At 32.9% G+C, this 18184-nt stretch overlaps 1 protein-coding gene across 1 annotated transcript in view; it reads left to right on the forward strand.

Moving 5' to 3' along the window:
• LOC127736121 (angiopoietin-1 receptor-like) overlaps positions 1–16221 on the forward strand; it is a 184911-nt gene extending 168690 nt beyond the window's left edge. The window contains exons 20-22 of the mRNA XM_052246664.1: positions 6828–6965; positions 9554–9712; positions 15728–16221. Coding sequence (XP_052102624.1) covers positions 6828–6965; positions 9554–9712; positions 15728–15833 — 403 coding nt within the window. The 3' untranslated portion in view covers positions 15834–16221. The remainder of the gene's footprint in view (positions 1–6827; positions 6966–9553; positions 9713–15727) is intronic.
• Positions 16222–18184: the final 1963 nt, after the last annotated feature.

Genomic DNA, 18184 nt, shown 5'->3' on the forward strand with positions numbered 1-18184 from the left:
AAGACAAGCAACAGTATACAAAACACAACATAGACATCTAAAGACTGAGCAACACGAATCCCATCAAAAACCAAGGGTGATCAACATTATTAAGTGTTGTTTCTTGTTTTTTTTTTCTTTCTGAAAGGCAGTATTAAACCAACAGCACATGCTGTATAGTTAGTTTTCATCCTGTTGGTTACTGCACTTTGCATGGTTTTTGTGTTTGATTTACGACATACGATCTAGAAAGGCAAAACAATGGGATGTACGAATGTGAAACTTGTTTAACACAACCACTTTTTGAGTAAAAATTCAGGATTTTTAGACCATGTGTTGTTCGTTATCTTTTAGAAGAGGGGCGAAAGATTCCAAAGGGATTGTGGTTACGACATTAGGAACACATCCGCTATCATATGTGAAACGGATATTCCGTAACGGTCAACCAACTCGTGATGGTGTCCGTAAAATTTACGAAGGGATGATTTCAACTTCACCACTTGGTTTAATAGCTTCCTTGTGAGCAGCAACCCTCTATCAAAGAAATCATGATAAGAAATACAAGCCCTGGAGTATTGTATCAACTGGGAGATATATACTCCATATGTAGGCGCTGCTGGAATGTTGCTACATAAAAATGGAAAGTTCACAATTGGGAAGCTGAAATCATCTCTTTTGTCATAAAGTTTTGTTTTTAACCGACCCTCATTGTCAATTTCTAGATGTAAGTCAAGATATTATGCAGATTTAAATGTATCTGTTGTATCCTTTATCTCAAGTTCGATGGGATAGATGCGTTCAACATAGTCACCAAAATTTGAATTATTTAGTGAGAGTTGTTTCTACGTCTTATTTTTTTTTGGAGGAGAAGGGTGTTTGTGGTTGATCTTGTCAGTTGTACGATCAGTTATCTGTGGTGATTCATGATATTTTTTTATGTACTATTGAAAAGTGAAATAAAATACGTTCAACACCACGCCGATACTTCAAATATAGATTTCAAAAGTATTTTGTAATGGTTAGAGGATAGGAGACGCTGTTAACAGTTAAAAATTTAAAACAAAAAACCCGACATCATGGAAATCGATTGACAATTATTCTATTTTCACAGCCAGTCAAACAAATTTTCCCAGCTAATATTAACATCAATTGTATGATTTAATTATTGTTATTAACACATTAATTTTGTAAATTTGATTATGAAAAGGTTTGGAAAAGATGAGACGAAAATACAGATACTTGAAATCCAGAATTTTTTATCGTGAAATGACTCAGTTTTTTTCAAATATATTTTTCTAAGAACAGATTTCTCGTTATTCAATTGATAAATCGTTTCCATTGAAGGGTTATTACAAGTTATTCAGCCTTCTTGCATACAATAACTCAAATTAGGTCAGAACAAAATCCTTTATATTTTTAGTATCCTGAAATCACAATTAACTGTATTTAACAATCACCCGACAACAGTGATGTTACAGTGTAATACCTTTGTCCTGAAATAGTCAGAAGACAATTCCATTGCAATTGCAATTTCAATTTTACTATAGTTTATTTTTGTACTCTTTTGGTTTGTTTTTGTTTTTGTTGCCTCTTCCTAATGTTTATAGTTTAAATTTTTATTCGTTCTATCTCATCTGTTTTAAGTTGTGAGTGGGTGTGTGTGTGTGCGTGTTCACAAAATTCCATAACAGTTCGCCTTGTTATGATAACAACCATACTGCGATCCATAATGATTATTTGATTCGCATTCAGTCAATCCGTAGGTTTTTTTTTTGTTCAATTAAATTATTTTCGATTTTGGTTTAAGTAAAGACAAGTAAATAACAGCTATCGAGTATAAATACTAAAAACAAATAGATTCAACAGTTATTAATTGACTGTGGGAGTAGTCTCTGATCAAAATCTAAAATTGTCTGCATTACAAATGTCAACAAATTCATTGAAAAATTTAACAAACTGTTTTCAGAGCCTTCAAATTCAGTTTCAATCACAGATGCATGTCTTAGCTTTACAATAACTACAGTAGTGTTTTAAAAAAAAATTAGTGATGTTAAGCAAGTACAGGGTTAAGATTTTGAGGAATTATCGATAAAGTATGAGAAGTCATTTAGTGGAGTCTGTAGGATTCTGTGAAAGTTTTACAATATTTTGTCATGCTGTTCTTGATCAACAGCGAAAACACAAATTGGATGAGAGGATTAACAGACAAACTCTCTCATCAATATTTACTACCAGCTTCGAAAGCGGGGGAAAAGGGGGGGGGGGGGGGGGGTATTTGAGGGATGTATTGTAAATATCAAGATCAATTGCGATGTACGTGAACTTAATCTTACGGATATATACATGACTTATTGAACAGTATTTTCCGTTCAGATAAAATGTCGCAGTTTCACATGCCTTGCGGAGTACAAGAGAGTTATATTTCGAGCAATTGAATTGCAGTTCGCGGAGTTTATGATTCTCGAAATTTTAAGGTCAATTGTGATGACTTGCTCTTGTACACTTTCCTGTATTATTAAGGTTTACGAGATTTTAAAATTCTCTGGATTAAAGTTTTGAAACATCGTTTTGTAATTGATCATATTAGATACTAGACAAATGTCTCGACAAGTAAAACATAAGTAAAGAACAGACTTTAAACTGAATTTCTAAGAAGAGTTTTTACCATTACTTGTATGATTGGTAGCTCACCAACATGGTTTTATCATTTCATTGTCGTGAAATGATGAACGTCTCGATTGAGGAAATACGTTTCCATAAAATAAAATGTTGGGGTAATGCCCTTTGAAACAAAAGCCATTTAAAAAAAAATACACTGTCGATTCTCTCATCCTTGCAAAAATTGTTATATTTTGATAAAACATTACATGAAAAGGACACTATATCTGTCGCATTCGAAATTAGTGCCGATAAGAAATTGAGAGTTACGCCTCTTAGAAAGCATAAATTACTTGAAAAATTGCTTTATAGCCGCTCTTACTTTAACAATTCTTGATTTATTTTTTTTAAATTTGTTTGCATGTTTTAAATCTTTTCAATATTTCGATCGAGTTGGCAACCAGCACCAAGCGAAAGGAGTTGTGTCCTTGGAAATCTAAATTATATATATGACCTTGAAAGTGGTCTTACCCTTGCAGCGCCGGGTAAATTTGTATTTAAGTTTATTGAAAAGGTTTTTCTTCAATATAGCAATTGTAAATGCGTAAAAAGGTCAATGCCAATAGAAAGTTTATTGGGGAGTTATGTCCCTAGTTATGCTCTTTAGAAATATAATTTGTAGGTTAAAAAGTGCCCTGTAGGAGAGACTCTCACCTTTGTCATTTTTACGGATCTTATCAAACTGATTAAACGGATAACATAGACAATTTATGATCGATTTGGAAAATTAGTATTAATAAAAAAAAAATAATAGAGAATAATGCTCTAGGAAATGTAAATTATTTTGAAAATTGCCCGGTAATCTCTCTCATCCATAAAATTCTTGAAGGCTTTTGATTACATTTATAGTCACGATTTTTCAACTTCAGTTGAGCTATTAAAAAAACTACTGATCAAAAACGTTATGAAATTTTTAAAGGCTTTTATAACATTTATATAAAAGATTTTTTTCAACTTCAGTTGAGTTAAAAAGTAACTGCTGATCGAAACCTCTATAGAAGTCAAAGCCTATACATTTGGCTTCATATATATTGAGAGAGGAATCTGTGAATGTCATGGTGAATAAAAGAATTATACCCCTTCCTTATTGTATATCTGAATGTCGTATACCATACTCTGTGTTCAATTAAAGACCAACACATTTCCTAAGGCTTCATGGTATGTTTAATTAGTCCGAAAGACGTCAAATTTAACATACGTTATTATGGAAGAGAACATTGGTCTCCATGAATCATATGCTATTTTCAAATTAAAGGCGCTGCTGGCCAGTCTGAAATTTTTTTTTACATAACACGTTTATGATAAAGCAAGATGCGAAATTATATTTTGTCTTGACTGCACTTAGTAGAGATATTTTTAGGTTGGTTGGTTATAAATTGACAATCAATTAACATCAAAATATCGATGCACTATACATGATTACTGGCTTCTCAGTTTCCTTTGCAATATTAACATTATGTCAACAAACGTTGAATGACTTTTTCATAACTTGGTATTAAATTAATGAAAGTGGTATTCGATGTGAGCTAAGGCTCCGTGTTGAAGGCCGTACTTCGACCTATAATGGTTTACCTTTACAAATTGTGACTTGGATGGAGAGTTGTCTCATTGGCACTAGTTCATACCACATCTTCTTATATTTATGTATTTAATAAAAGTGCAACTGAAGGGAAAATGTTGTTTAGATCCTGAACGAACTATAACATTGGCGGTTTCTCTCGAAGCACTTTGATATAGATATAGAATTCACTCAGTAGTATGAAATAAGAAAAAAATATACCAAAAAGGGGTATTCATAAGCGACAAAAACGATTGACATTACTATAGTCAACAGAAAGAGTATAAATAAGCGGTCAACAGCCCTTATAAAACTACACAGACAACTTATAAAACTACACAGACAACTTATAAAACTACACAGACAACTTATAAAACTACACAGACAACTTATAAAACTACACAGACAACTTAAGATTGTACAACTTGGTGAACTCAGGTGTTTCCGAAGGGCAATTATTTCCTTCTCCAATTGTTACATCTGTCGTGTAAATTATGTTTAAATCAGATGAAAAGTTAGTATCGATGATAAAACACTATACATAAGTAGACTGATACCTCCTGTATCTTGTCTAACCATACGACACTTCTTCGTTTAAATCATTGATATAGTGCTCTAAACCAAACACATGACCAATAGAGCAAAATAAGTAAACCATAAAAAATTCAGCACAAAACTATCTGAAAAACTGGTGTGAACTTTTTGCGTTAGAAAGATGAACAGATTTTGTTCCACTTCTGGCGGCCTTCGTGTTGCTACAGTCTTGAATACCGTAGACCACAATTAAATAAATGAACAAAATAGAATTTGTTTAGATGATTCCTGGTTCGAACAGGGGTTTGTTACTCATTTTTGTTTACTAGAGATATTTTTGACAATTAATTTTTTGTCTTACCATGTTTAAATCTCTTTTCCTTATGCTTTTGTCTGGTCGATTTCACGCGGTTTTCTCACTTTATGATATTTTTTGATTTTTTGTATATTATTTTGTACCTTTTGTAGGTATTTTTTTCTATTAAGTGTAGATTTACAATGGCATTTAATTCATTGCTCTTCATTATCAAATTAAATTGATGTTTACGTTTGGGTTTTTTTTGTTTCGCACAGCTTCATTTTTTATTTTTGTTTGTTTGTATCGCTTTCAGCGTAATAACTTTGTCAACAATTCCATTATTCGTCAACAACCTGCAGTTCATATTCGTAATGGATATGGATACAATAAGCAAATTAATCAAGTTTAGTACTGCAATGATTCAGATTGTATTTCATAATTAAATGTAATATGTCAATTTTTATTATCTATTTAAGATTCTTAAAGGTTTCAAATTTTAATATTGTTTTTCCAAATGTCATAAAGTTACTATATATATTTTGGTTTATGGTATTGTACAGACAGTTAACAGCCAATTACATAATAGGTTTGCTTCTTAAGGATATTGTCTCAAACGAGCAATCATTTTGTTTGGCATGTAATGTTTGAGATGGAATAAAACTCAGTATTTATAGAATAGTCATTATGGTCTTGCGATGTACTGACTTATCATTTTCATTACTAAGTTCTCTCACAAGGAGATATTTTTGAATGTCGGTTATTCATGAATAGTCACGCGGCACATTCATCAGTTGACAGTAGTTGAACCAGATAAGTTTATAGATTGACTTGTTGTTTGAAAAAGGTTATTAATTTAGATGGATACAATAATAGATAATTACTTTTAATCTACGATTTGAACACTACCCAATATCATCAAGTATATAAAAATCTCTAATGATACACAACAGTCGTACTTTTATAATTCTGCACGTTTCTATATATTAAACATTTTATGTCTGACAATACCATGGAGACCCCATAAGGCAAATAGAGATCATTTTATGTCTGACAATACCACGGAGACCCCATAAGGCAAATAGAGATCATTTTATGTCTGACAATACCACGGAGACCCCATAAGGCAAATAGGGATCATTTTATGTCGACAATACCACGGAGACCCCATCAGGCAAATAGAGATCATTTTATGTCTGACAATACCATAGAGACCCCATAAGGCAAATAGAGATCATTTTATGTCGACAATACCACGGAGACCCCATAAGGCAAATAGAGATCATTTTATGTCTGACAATACCATAGAGACCCCATAAGGCAAATAGAGATCATTTTATGTCTGACAATACCACGGAGACCCCATCAGGCAAATAGAGATCATTTTATGTCTGACAATACCATAGAGACCCCATAAGGCAAATAGAGATCATTGTATGTCTGACAATACCACGGAGACCCCATAAGGCAAATAGAGATCATTTTATGTCGACAATACCATGGAGACCCCATAAGGCAAATATAGATCATTTTATGTCGACAATACCACGGAGACCCCATAAGGCAAATAGGGATCATTTTATGTCGACAATACCACGGAGACTTCTTGAGACAAATAAGGATAATTTCCTGTCTGAAAGTACCACGGCTAACGGGTATTGAAACCATGCCATACGAAAATCGAGACCATGCCATCAGGGTTTTGTTATGTCGAACGGGATCAATTGTCCTTGATCAAATTTATATTTGTCAAGTATTGTATAACTCTTATATCCTTACATCATGTCATACATTTATTTGTAGTTGGTCGTTTGGTATAGTTTTATGGGAGATTGTTACTTTGGGAGGAAGTCCATATCCAGGAATTCCGAACAAAGACTTGTTTAAATTGCTCAAGGAAGGATATCGTATGGAAAAACCTGAAAACTGCAGTTTGGAGGTGTAAGTATTATGGGAAAGTCAGCCAGTCTTTTACATCTGCATAATTGTATTACTTGTTGGTTTTTTTTCTGATAAGAGTGAATACTGTAAGTAAAGGGAATGAACTCTAATCTGACAACAAGTTTAAGTATCTTGTTTATACAGTTTACTGACCGTCAACTTTTTTTATGTTATATTAAAACAAGGAGATGTGGTACAATTGCCAATGAGGCAACTATCCATCAGATTTCAAATGACGAAGATAAAATGCTGTTTTTAAAACTAATTATAAAAGACTCAAACTTTGTCAATCAGTTTCACACTTGTCTATTGCATTGTTTTTCAGTTTGGATATAATTTTTCGCGACGTTTTTACATGCCTTTTTTTACTCTTGAATACTGTCATGTCTCTTCTTTTTTTCGAATGCTATACTTATGATGAGCTATTTTTCTTGTGTAGGACTAATTGAATTGAATTTTTTACATTTATAAATACGGACACAGAAGGAAATTTAATAGATCTAATTTGATAATTGACAACAAATGTTAAATTTTCGGATAACCTTCTATCTATTATGTTTTATGATAGCACTGCTGTCTACAGTTCACGTTGTATCTGATAACCTACACTCTATTATGTTCTATGGTAGCACTGCTGTCTACAGTTCACGTTGTATCGGATAGCCTTCTATCTATTATGTTTTATGGTAGCACTGCTGTCTACAGTTCACGTTGTATCGGATAACCTTCTATCTATTATGTTTTATGGTAGCACTGCTGTCTACAGTTCACGTTGTATCGGATAGCCTTCTATCTATTATGTTGTATGGTAGCACTGCTGTCTACAGTTCACGTTGTATCGGATAGCCTTCTATCTATTATGTTGTATGGTAGCACTGCTGTCTACAGTTCACGTTGTATCGGATAGCCTTCTATCTATTATGTTTTATGATAGCACTGCTGTCTACAGTTCACGTTGTATCGGATAACCTTCTATCTATTATGTTGTATGGTAGCACTGCTGTCTACAGTTCACGTTGTATCGGATAGCCTTCTATCTATTATGTTTTATGATAGCACTGCTGTCTACAGTTCACGTTGTATCGGATAACCTTCTATCTATTATGTTGTATGGTAGCACTGCTGTCTACAGTTCACGTTGTATCGGATAGCCTTCTATCTATTATGTTCTATGGTAGCACTGCTGTCTACAGTTCACGTTGTATCGGATAGCCTTCTATCTATTATGTTTTATGGTAGCACTGCTGTCTACAGTTCACGTTGTATCGGATAACCTTCTATCTATTATGTTTTATGGTAGCACTGCTGTCTACAGTTCACATTGTATCAAAGAAAGCACATTTCGTTGACTTGTGTTAAACTTGGTTCATATTTAAAAAGTCTGGTGTAATCAACTCATACCATGCAAACGTCTCATGAACAGCTCTTTTCTATTACTGTTTGTGCTTGCTTGGCCGTCTAGAGTTGCTCATCATCTGTTTGTACAAAGAACTGACTAACAGATTTGGCAGTATTCTGACTGTGCAAAAATAATCCTAGGGCACTTGAACGAGACATTTGCACCAACAGTCATATGGGTACACATAAAATGTCGAGGCATTACGCCTAGTGATTATCAGCAGTTTCAAAGAATCACTTTGTTTGCTGCCAATGTAACAGACCCCTTCGTTTTAGCAGATGTCATAGACATCAGTCACAATTATTTTCAGTATCTGTCTGACATCAACACAGACGAAGAAGACATTATCAACTCAACAAATCAGAAATAGCAGGAATTAGAAATTAAAGATGAAACCGATACTGAGTTGCCTAAGCAAGGAGTCACTAAACAATTTTGGAGATATACAAAGTCAAGAAAACAGGAGAGTAATGGTGTATCAACACTCAATGAAGATGGAAAAATGAAAGAAGACAAAACATCCAAAGCAGAAGCACTAAACAACCATGCAGTTCCAGTCTTTATTTACAGAGGGAGACATGTCTTCTATTTTTCAAACATAGGACCATCAATTAAATAGGAGACATTATGATTGAGGAAAAAAAACTAGCAAATCTACTTAATTAACTAAAACATTTGACCCAGATTTTTCGGTTAACTAAGCGGGTTATGTTGTCCTATTGACACACATGAATAGATATTTTCTATATCTGAATAAACAAGAAGATTGAAAACATGAAAAAAATATTAGACATTTCGGCAACTTCTATTTTCAAATTCAAAAATATTTATTTAACAAGACGAGACGAGACTGTGTGAAATGTCCTCCTAACCCATATTGCAAACCATCATTCACAGAATTAATAATTCTGTGTTTATATATATAAAGATTACTATAAATTGCCCTCACTTAAGAAAATCAATAAATATGTTTGCTAATCCAGAGGAGATTTTTAGCATAAACATGTTTTCTGTTGCACTAATGGAGAAACTTGAACATATTTTAAAATATCAGCTGAAGTAAATAGTCAAAAACACAATAAGATAAATGGTAAAAACAATAGGAAACAAAATCTGTGAAGAAAACTTATAAAAACTAAGGCTGAGAATTACAAAAGTCATTTTATTTTTAAATCTTTCTACATTACAGATACCAATTAATGTTGTCTGTGTGGCATCCTAATCCATACTGCAGACCATCATTTACAGAATTAAGAAGGAAGTTGGAAACAATGTTGGAACAGACAAAACCATACATAAATTTGTCTGTGTCTGTTTCTGAAGATTACTATGAATTGTCTTCACATAGGTAAGTAATAAATGTTTATATGATCCGTGCCAAGGGTATATTCTGATCCGTGCCATGGGTATATTCTGATCCGTGCCAAGGGTATATTCTGATCCGTGCCATGGGTATATTCTGATCCGTGCCATGGGTATATTCTGATCCGTGCCATGGGTATATTCTGATCCGTGCCATGGGTATATTCTGATCCGTGCCATGGGTATATTCTGATCCGTGCCATGAGTATATTCTGATCCGTGCCATGAGTATATTCTGATCCGTGCCATGAGTATATTCTGATCCGTGCCATGGGTATATTCTGATCCGTGCCATGGGTATATTCTGATCCGTGCCATGGGTATATTTTGATCCGTGCCATGGGTATATTCTATCAATTTTAAACAACAAGATACTTTTGTGATAACCTTTTCATCCTTATAAAGATTTCACTGCAATGATCGCCGCGATATAGCCTTTTTTGTGCTGAGACGACGTTTAAAAAACACCAATCAATCAATCACTTTAATTTGATCTGTAATGATTTAATATCTGTTTTAGCTGGATTTTTTGCAATCAAACTTTGTTGAAAGACAATGAAACCAATTTCTCTACTGGTTAAAGTACCAAATCTCCTTACTCATCGACCAAATCGACATACAATTTTGCAGAGTGATTTCATATCGACAAATTATTTTAAAGATGTTTTCATCTGGAATTTGAAAACTAGGGTAATTTTATCCCCAAACTCTAAAATCGTATAGTTATTGGCACATAATTTATACCAAATTCTTTCTTGTCGTCACATAGGAATATTCTAAATACACATGTATTTCAATTATTTAAGCAATTAAACATATGATTTATCATTTTTATCAGTCAAACAAATTGTGTTTTTATTGCATGCATGTATAACATTATTGGTTTGATTAACATTGTCAGCATAAACATTCTGTGCCCCTTAATGAGAATTGAAAAATATTCCCATATATTAAGTTTGTGTCACTAAAATACCTTTCTCGATCGACAGACAGATGAAGATTGACAGACTTATTCAGAAGGGATATAGTTACGATACTGTAGTTAGGTCCATAAAGATGGCATATTTGCTTCGCATCACAGTGCGGAGCTATTAGTTTCAGTCGATATACACGCCATCTTGAAATAATTACTTATCACATAAAGATTCTGATTGGTTGCTTTATAATTCGACTGAGATACTGAGATACAGCAACAGCTATTGGCTTAAATGAAATAAAGAGTTCCTATACAATGTTTACAAAAATGCATCACTGTATTTTATAACTTCTGCGAATCTGGGCACACCTCCAGAGAGGCAGGTACACCTCGAGAGTCGTGTTTTGTAAATGTTTTAAATTTCAACAAGTAAATCGAAAAAATTTCTAAAAGCATGGGTGTATAACGTACAACACTGAACAGCCAGTTTAAAATTTTAGAACAGTTCATCTTAATATATATACAAAAATTGATATTCCAAGTCTAAGACATCCATTTTATATCAATCAATATCTAAAAATAACACATTTCCAATACTAAATCAACAACCACATGCACACGTATTACCTTAAATTATGATAGAGCGAAGCAGTCCACAGCTTTTTAAAAAGCTCAAACTTGTTTGGTACTAGTATTGATTCACTCATAGGGTCTTTGCATCGGAAATAAACACGTTTATTCTAAAACCAGTTGTTGGCATGATACGGGTTATGTTTTTCTCATATGTTTTATGATGGTATGACACTAAACCCCAAACGGGAGGGATTGTACTTGATTTTCATATGATGAAGAAATAATCTTTCAATCAGTTTAATTGAGGTCTGGAGCTGGCATGTCAGTAACTGCTAGTAGTCCTTTGTTAATTTATGTATAATTGTCATTTTGCTTAGTTTCTTTTGTTACCTATTCTGACATCGGACTCGGACTTCTTTTAAACTGAGTTTTACTGTGCGTATTGCTGTGTGTTTGTTTATTCTACATTGGCTAGAGGTATAAGAGGAGGGTTGAGATCTCACAAAACATGTTTAACCCCGCCCCATATTTGCGCCTGTCACAAGGCAGGAGCCTCTGGCCTTTGTTAGTCTTGTATATTTTTTTAATTTTAGTTCATTTATATGTTTTGGAGTTTAGTGTGATGTCCATTTTTATTGAACTAGTACACATTTTTGTTTAGGGGCCAGCTGAAGCCCGCCTCCGGGTGCGGGATTTTCTCGCTGTGTTGAAGACCCATTGATGGCCTTCGGCTGTTTTCTGCTCTTTGGTCGGATTGCTGTCTCTTTGACACATCCCCCATTTCTATTCTCAATTTTAAGGTGACATACCGTTGAAAGTTTCTGTTAAAACCGTGCACAACATTACCACACCGGGTCTGTTTACAGCTCATTACCACACCGGGTCTATTTACAGCTCATTACCACACCGGGTCTATTTACAGCTCATTACCACACCGGGTCTATTTACAGCTCATTACCACACCGGGTCTATTTACAGCTTGATACTTGGACATTATTAATAACAAACCTTTCTTAAATTGGAAATCAAGAAATTATAAAGAAACGAAGGTGTCAACTCCGACAGGCAAAGTTGACCTTAGATGGATTTGGCTTTTATTTTTGGGTCTTTTTTGGTTATATAGCTCTTTAACTGTTGGTTCTTATACATCCTTGGCTATCAAATATTCGGCTTTGAGCGTTCCTGGTGAAGGTAAATCCAGAAACACGCTTAGGACGTATGCTCTTTATAAAGTGTTGTTTCCATTTTTTTTTACATATTATATTGTAAAAAACTTGTATTAAAGTGGTGTGTGATGCTTACACATTGTACGTCTTCTGGTATCTTGTTTTGTGTGTCTTTTGGTTTTATTCTGACTCATATTTATTACCGCCTCTCTTATTATTCTTATTTCAAAAGATAATGAGTGATATATTTTAAAAATCAATATTTAAATTTTCATGATATTTAGTGTTTTGCTTCACCCTACCTACACAATTAGACTTTCTGTGTAAATAGAATAAAACTTTTATATTTACATGTATGCTTCGTGTGATTTGGAGACATAAGTTGTTAAAATCTATCATATGTTGGGTTTTTTGTTGTTGTTGCTTTTGGTCTAATATTTTTAGCTACATGATAAGGGACAAGTAATGTTGAAATACCAGTATGTAGAAATGGCATATTGTAAAACATGGTATGGTACGATGGTATGGTGGTATGGTACGAATACCACCATACCATGGTATGCATGAATTGTACCATGGTATGGTATGATGGTATGGTACAAATTACTATACCATGGAATAATTTGATGGTATGGTTTTTTGAAGTAGGAAATTTTGAAAAGTTAATTAAGGTAATTTGAAACATGATTTTTTTAATTTGCTGACATTATGTATCTGGTTTATTTTTGAAAAGAAAATATTACTAAAAAAAGAAAGTGGATGTAGATAAAACAAATAGACTTTTACTTACATAAAGTTGTGAACAGAAAACAAGAGAAACTCAATTTAAACATCTCAGATAACCATAAAGATAAGATAAGATAAATAGTATGTCCCGGCCTGACACAAATTGAAAATTTCTGTCAATTTTTGAAATTTTTGGAAGTACTGTATATCTTATGATTAGAATCTAGATAATGTAGTTAAAGTTTTATTGCTTAACCTTCTGTCAATGACCAACTTTTATATTGTTTTGAAATATGACACTGCATATTCTGTCTACATGCATGCCCAAGAAATCCCATTTAAAAAATGTAAATAAAAAGTGAATGCATCTCCTGTATCAATTAGAAAACACCATACTTTCAAATCAAACTGTCACTCATATAATACAACGTTAGTTGATAGATACCACATGTTTTTATATGTGGAAATTGTTGCATGAAGGAATAGTTAATACACAAGGAATGTGTCTTCTTTTATTATGTGTGATTTTTTTTTTAAAAACTTTATTAATTTTCAATTTTTTAAATTAATTGCAAAACTGGAATATTTTGTATACTATGTGTAAAAATAACTACATATCCAATTATATCTTGAAACTCAGGATAAACAACAACAAAGAATATTGTAAAAAAAAGAAAAATCAAACACAAAAAATAAAAGGGTGTCCATTACACATGTGTCTGTTTCTGTGAATTTTCTAGGACTCTTAAAGGTTAACAGTTTTTTTTATGCCCCCGCCGTAGCGTAGGGGGCATTAGGTTTTACCCTTGTTCGTCTGTACTTTGGGACGTACGGACGGACCGACGGAGGTACGTAGGTCCGTCCGTACGTCCCAAAGTTGGTTTCCGTTCTCTAACTTTAGTTTGCCTCAACCAAATGTTATAAAACTTATACACAATGCTTATTACCACAATATACAGATCAAGTTTGAATTTTGGTGGTGTCACTTTTACCGTTCTAGAGTTATGCCTGTTTACAAATGGGAAAACTGCTGAATTTTTCGTTTCTGTTCTCTAACTTAAGTTAACCTCAACCAAATGTTATGAGACTTATACACAATACTTATTACCACAAAACTCAGATCAAGTACACATTTGGGTAGCGTCACTTTTACCGTTCTTCAGTTATGTGGCTTTATAACTTTATATAATATGCAAGCGGAGGCATCATCTGTGTCCCATGGACACATTCCCCATTTATTTTTTTTTGGTAATCTGTTTGATAAGTAATAATATCTGTCATCTTATCAGCATGGTAAGCTCTTCCTAAACATTTCATAATGAGAGAAGATATGCAATTTCCACCTCTAAATGTGGTTTCTTGGGAAAGATGTGGGACTGTAGAAATGATTCTTTGCTTATGGAACTATAACATCAAATATGCTATAGCGGAGGTATGCTGTTTTATAAAATACGAAATTATTTTTTGTCTCGCCATATAACGTTAGTTATAGTGATCCTAATATTGTATTGGCTAGAGCATTCTCTGTTATTACATGCCAAGGCTATATTGCATTCAACTAGTCTGTATGTCAGTCTATTCGTCCATGTTTCCCCCAAACTTTTCTCATATGCTTCTAAACTGAATAATTTATATTTCAGTTTTGTGAGTAACTTATCAATCTATTAAAGTGTTCATGTTAATAGGCAAACTGAAAACTCCCAAAAGGAAAAAAAGGAAAGAAACCAATAATTTTGGCCTTGGTAACAAATTTCTAGACCCTGTCTTCTGATCAAATAAATTGATGAGTTATGCCCCTTGGAAATAAAAATTATAATGGTAATCACATTGCATTTTCTCTGAAGCGTTAATTTCTCTTACGATATTTTAATAAAAAGTTTTATAGAACAAAATAAAGTGTTTTTTTAATTATTGCCCTTGTACTTTGGATAGATAAAATATGTGCAATGCGGGGGACATTGGAACTCTGTTCTTTTATTAAATGTGATTTCTTGGGCATACATGTAGACAGAATATGCAACCGTTGAAAGTGTCATATTTCAAAACAATATAAAAGTTGGTCATTGACAGAAGGTTAAGCAATAAAACTTTTACATTATCTAGATTATAATCATAAGATATGCAGCACTTCCCAAAATTTCCAAGAATAATTGACAGATATTTTCAATGTGTCAGGCCGGGACATACTATTTATCTTATCTTATCTTTATGGTTATCTGAGATGTTTCAATTGAGTTCTCTTGTTTTCTGTTCGCAACTTTACGTAAGTGATCTGTTTTGTCTACATCCACTTTCTTTTTATAGTAATATTTTCTTTTTCAAAAATAAACCAGATACATAATGTCAGCAAATTAAAAAAATCATGTTTCAAATTACCTTAATTAACTTTTAAAAATTTCCTAATTCTAAAAACCATACCATGCTTCATACCATCAAATTATACCATGGTATAGTAATTTGTACCATACCATCATACCATACCATGGTACCATTCATGCATACCATGGTATGGTGGAATTCGTACCATACCACCATACCATAACACATACCATACCATCGTACCATACCATGTTTTACAGTATGCCTGTAGAAATGACACAAGATTTCTTCTTTTTTATAGTGACCATTCTGACAGAGGATCATTAAATACCAACGAACATACAACTTATGTTGAAATGTCAGCTACAGACAATGTACTAACCTACAAGACATCGATTAATGGTTAAACAAATAAAAACAACCGCCTGGTTCAAATGGGAACGACAAATTAATCAACAATGCAATGAAAACGTACAGGTTGTGGTGTAAAATATAAAGGATGAACATTTGAGCAAGTGGACTGACTATCGCATAGACAAGAAAACATTAAAATGACTATTGCTCAATGTATATACCATAAGACAAAATAAGTGAATCTCGATTTGTAAATTTCGTTTATCTGGTAAATCATAGAGTAGCATGTACATTCGCACTTGAAGAATAAAGAAATGTAAGCGTACTTTCATTCCGCCGTGTATTTATTCCGGGTAACTGTTTTTCACTAGAGAATATTAGATGTAAATACATTTAGTGTGAAAGCGTCGATCTTGATATCGTTGTTTTGTTTATATTAGACCGGTTTATTGTTTACATAAATACTAGTAAATGGGTTAAAATTAAAATGATTTCCAAGGAAGCAGTTTAATTAATCTGAGTCAATCTAGTAAATAATATTGATGATGATGAGGAGGATATTTTTATAACTCAAAATACTTTATCAATGAGCAGGACATTGAACTTGATACAAACCAAATTTAAAGAGCAGATTTGTTCTTACATAAAGTCTCAATTACAGAAGCATCCTTTGATATTGACATAGAAGATATGATTTAATATCCAAGTCGACCGTAAAGCAAATACATAGAAAAACTTCGACAATCCAATAAATATAAATATTACAATTAGTGACAGTTTAAAAGCATATGATTTTATAGATTTGTATGGCACGCCTGAACCACTTTTATTAATTAATCTTAGATTATCTCTGATAAACTAGGATTATCTCAGATAATCCCGGTTTATCTCAGATAAACTAAGATTATCTCAGCTTAATTCAAATTCGAGAAAATCCTAGTTTATCTCAGAAAATACAGAAAATTCATTATCTGGAGAAAATCCCGGTTTATCTCAAAATATTAAGAAAATCTAGGTTTTTCTGATCGATTGTCAGATAATCCTAATTTATCTCCAGATAATTAATTTTCTCAATTTCAGATAATGAATTATCTCATTTCTCGAGAAAATCTAGGTTTATCTCGGATTCTAAATATACAAAAGAACAATGTAACGAGTGTTTCAATTGGACGACAATCCGGCGTTTAACGATTTACTTTCTCTTTGAAACCATGATGGTGACGAATTCACTTCCTATTATTGGATGAACGGGGATGTGCTAAAATATGGGTCATAATTTTGCGAGATTTTATATAAAAATTAGCGTCCTTTTTCAGAGGAGGGGCGACATTCAGCATACGGCACGCAATTTTTACTTATATTATTGATCGATCGCTGTGTTATTGTGTCATTTATCACTACTCGTGGTGTGAACATCACCGTTATTGACACCTGGACAAGGAAATTTGTTGAATCAATTATAAAAACAAGTAATATACAGAAGGGCTGATTATATACAATATACCGGCATATACTTTGTACATACATAATAAACAAATTTGGTAGCTATTTCTTTTACACAAACTGACTGTTTATTACCGACGGCTAATTTCGACATCGATAATCATTGAATTCTCATATTTTAATTCATTCAGTCGGTTTTAATTTTTTAATCGTGACAAAGTTTTGTAAACTATTTAATTTTAACTATTGCATTATTTCGTCATTTGTCAGTAAACAAAATAGATAGCACTAGAAAGAAGGCAACTAAGTAATCCAATACACATAATGCACGATTCAATTATGGAAAAAAAACAATTATTTCATCATGGTTATTCATTAGACATAATTTTCATTTTGTTTTCAAAATAATTAAATACATAAGAGTTTATATGCCACGAACCTTAAAGCGCCAGTTATTAATTGTAGGATATAAACAATAAATGTACATTGTCTGAATACAAAATGTGTGTGTACTCGCTAACACGGGTGTCATTCGGTTTATCGAGAGAAATGATCGTGAAAGAATATCTAACGGAGGTCAAGTATTGCGAGACGATCGTGAAAGCTCTGGTACCGGATCGTGAAAGAAATTTAATCGAGAAGAGATATGAAAAGTCATTAAATAATCTAATTTAAATAATTACACGGACAAATTTACAACAAAACAAAACTGTCTGTCAAAATGGTTGAACATTATGATCAGTATGTGAGAAAATCCAGTTCTAAAAGTACATAGTTTTTACAAAACAACAAAAGGCATATTGCTCCTCGACATTTCAGTGACATCAAAAATGTAAACAAATATGATTTTTTCACAAATTCCAATAAAATAAACTATTTTTCTTCGAAAAAGGGCTTTCTATTTGAATGCATCAAATGGATCTCATAGTTATTTTGTATAAACATAATCTGAAACTTGGTA

The sequence above is a fragment of the Mytilus californianus genome, unplaced genomic scaffold, assembly GCF_021869535.1.
Source record: "Mytilus californianus isolate M0D057914Y unplaced genomic scaffold, xbMytCali1.0.p SCAF_3, whole genome shotgun sequence".
NCBI classification, from domain to species: domain Eukaryota; kingdom Metazoa; phylum Mollusca; class Bivalvia; order Mytilida; family Mytilidae; genus Mytilus; species Mytilus californianus.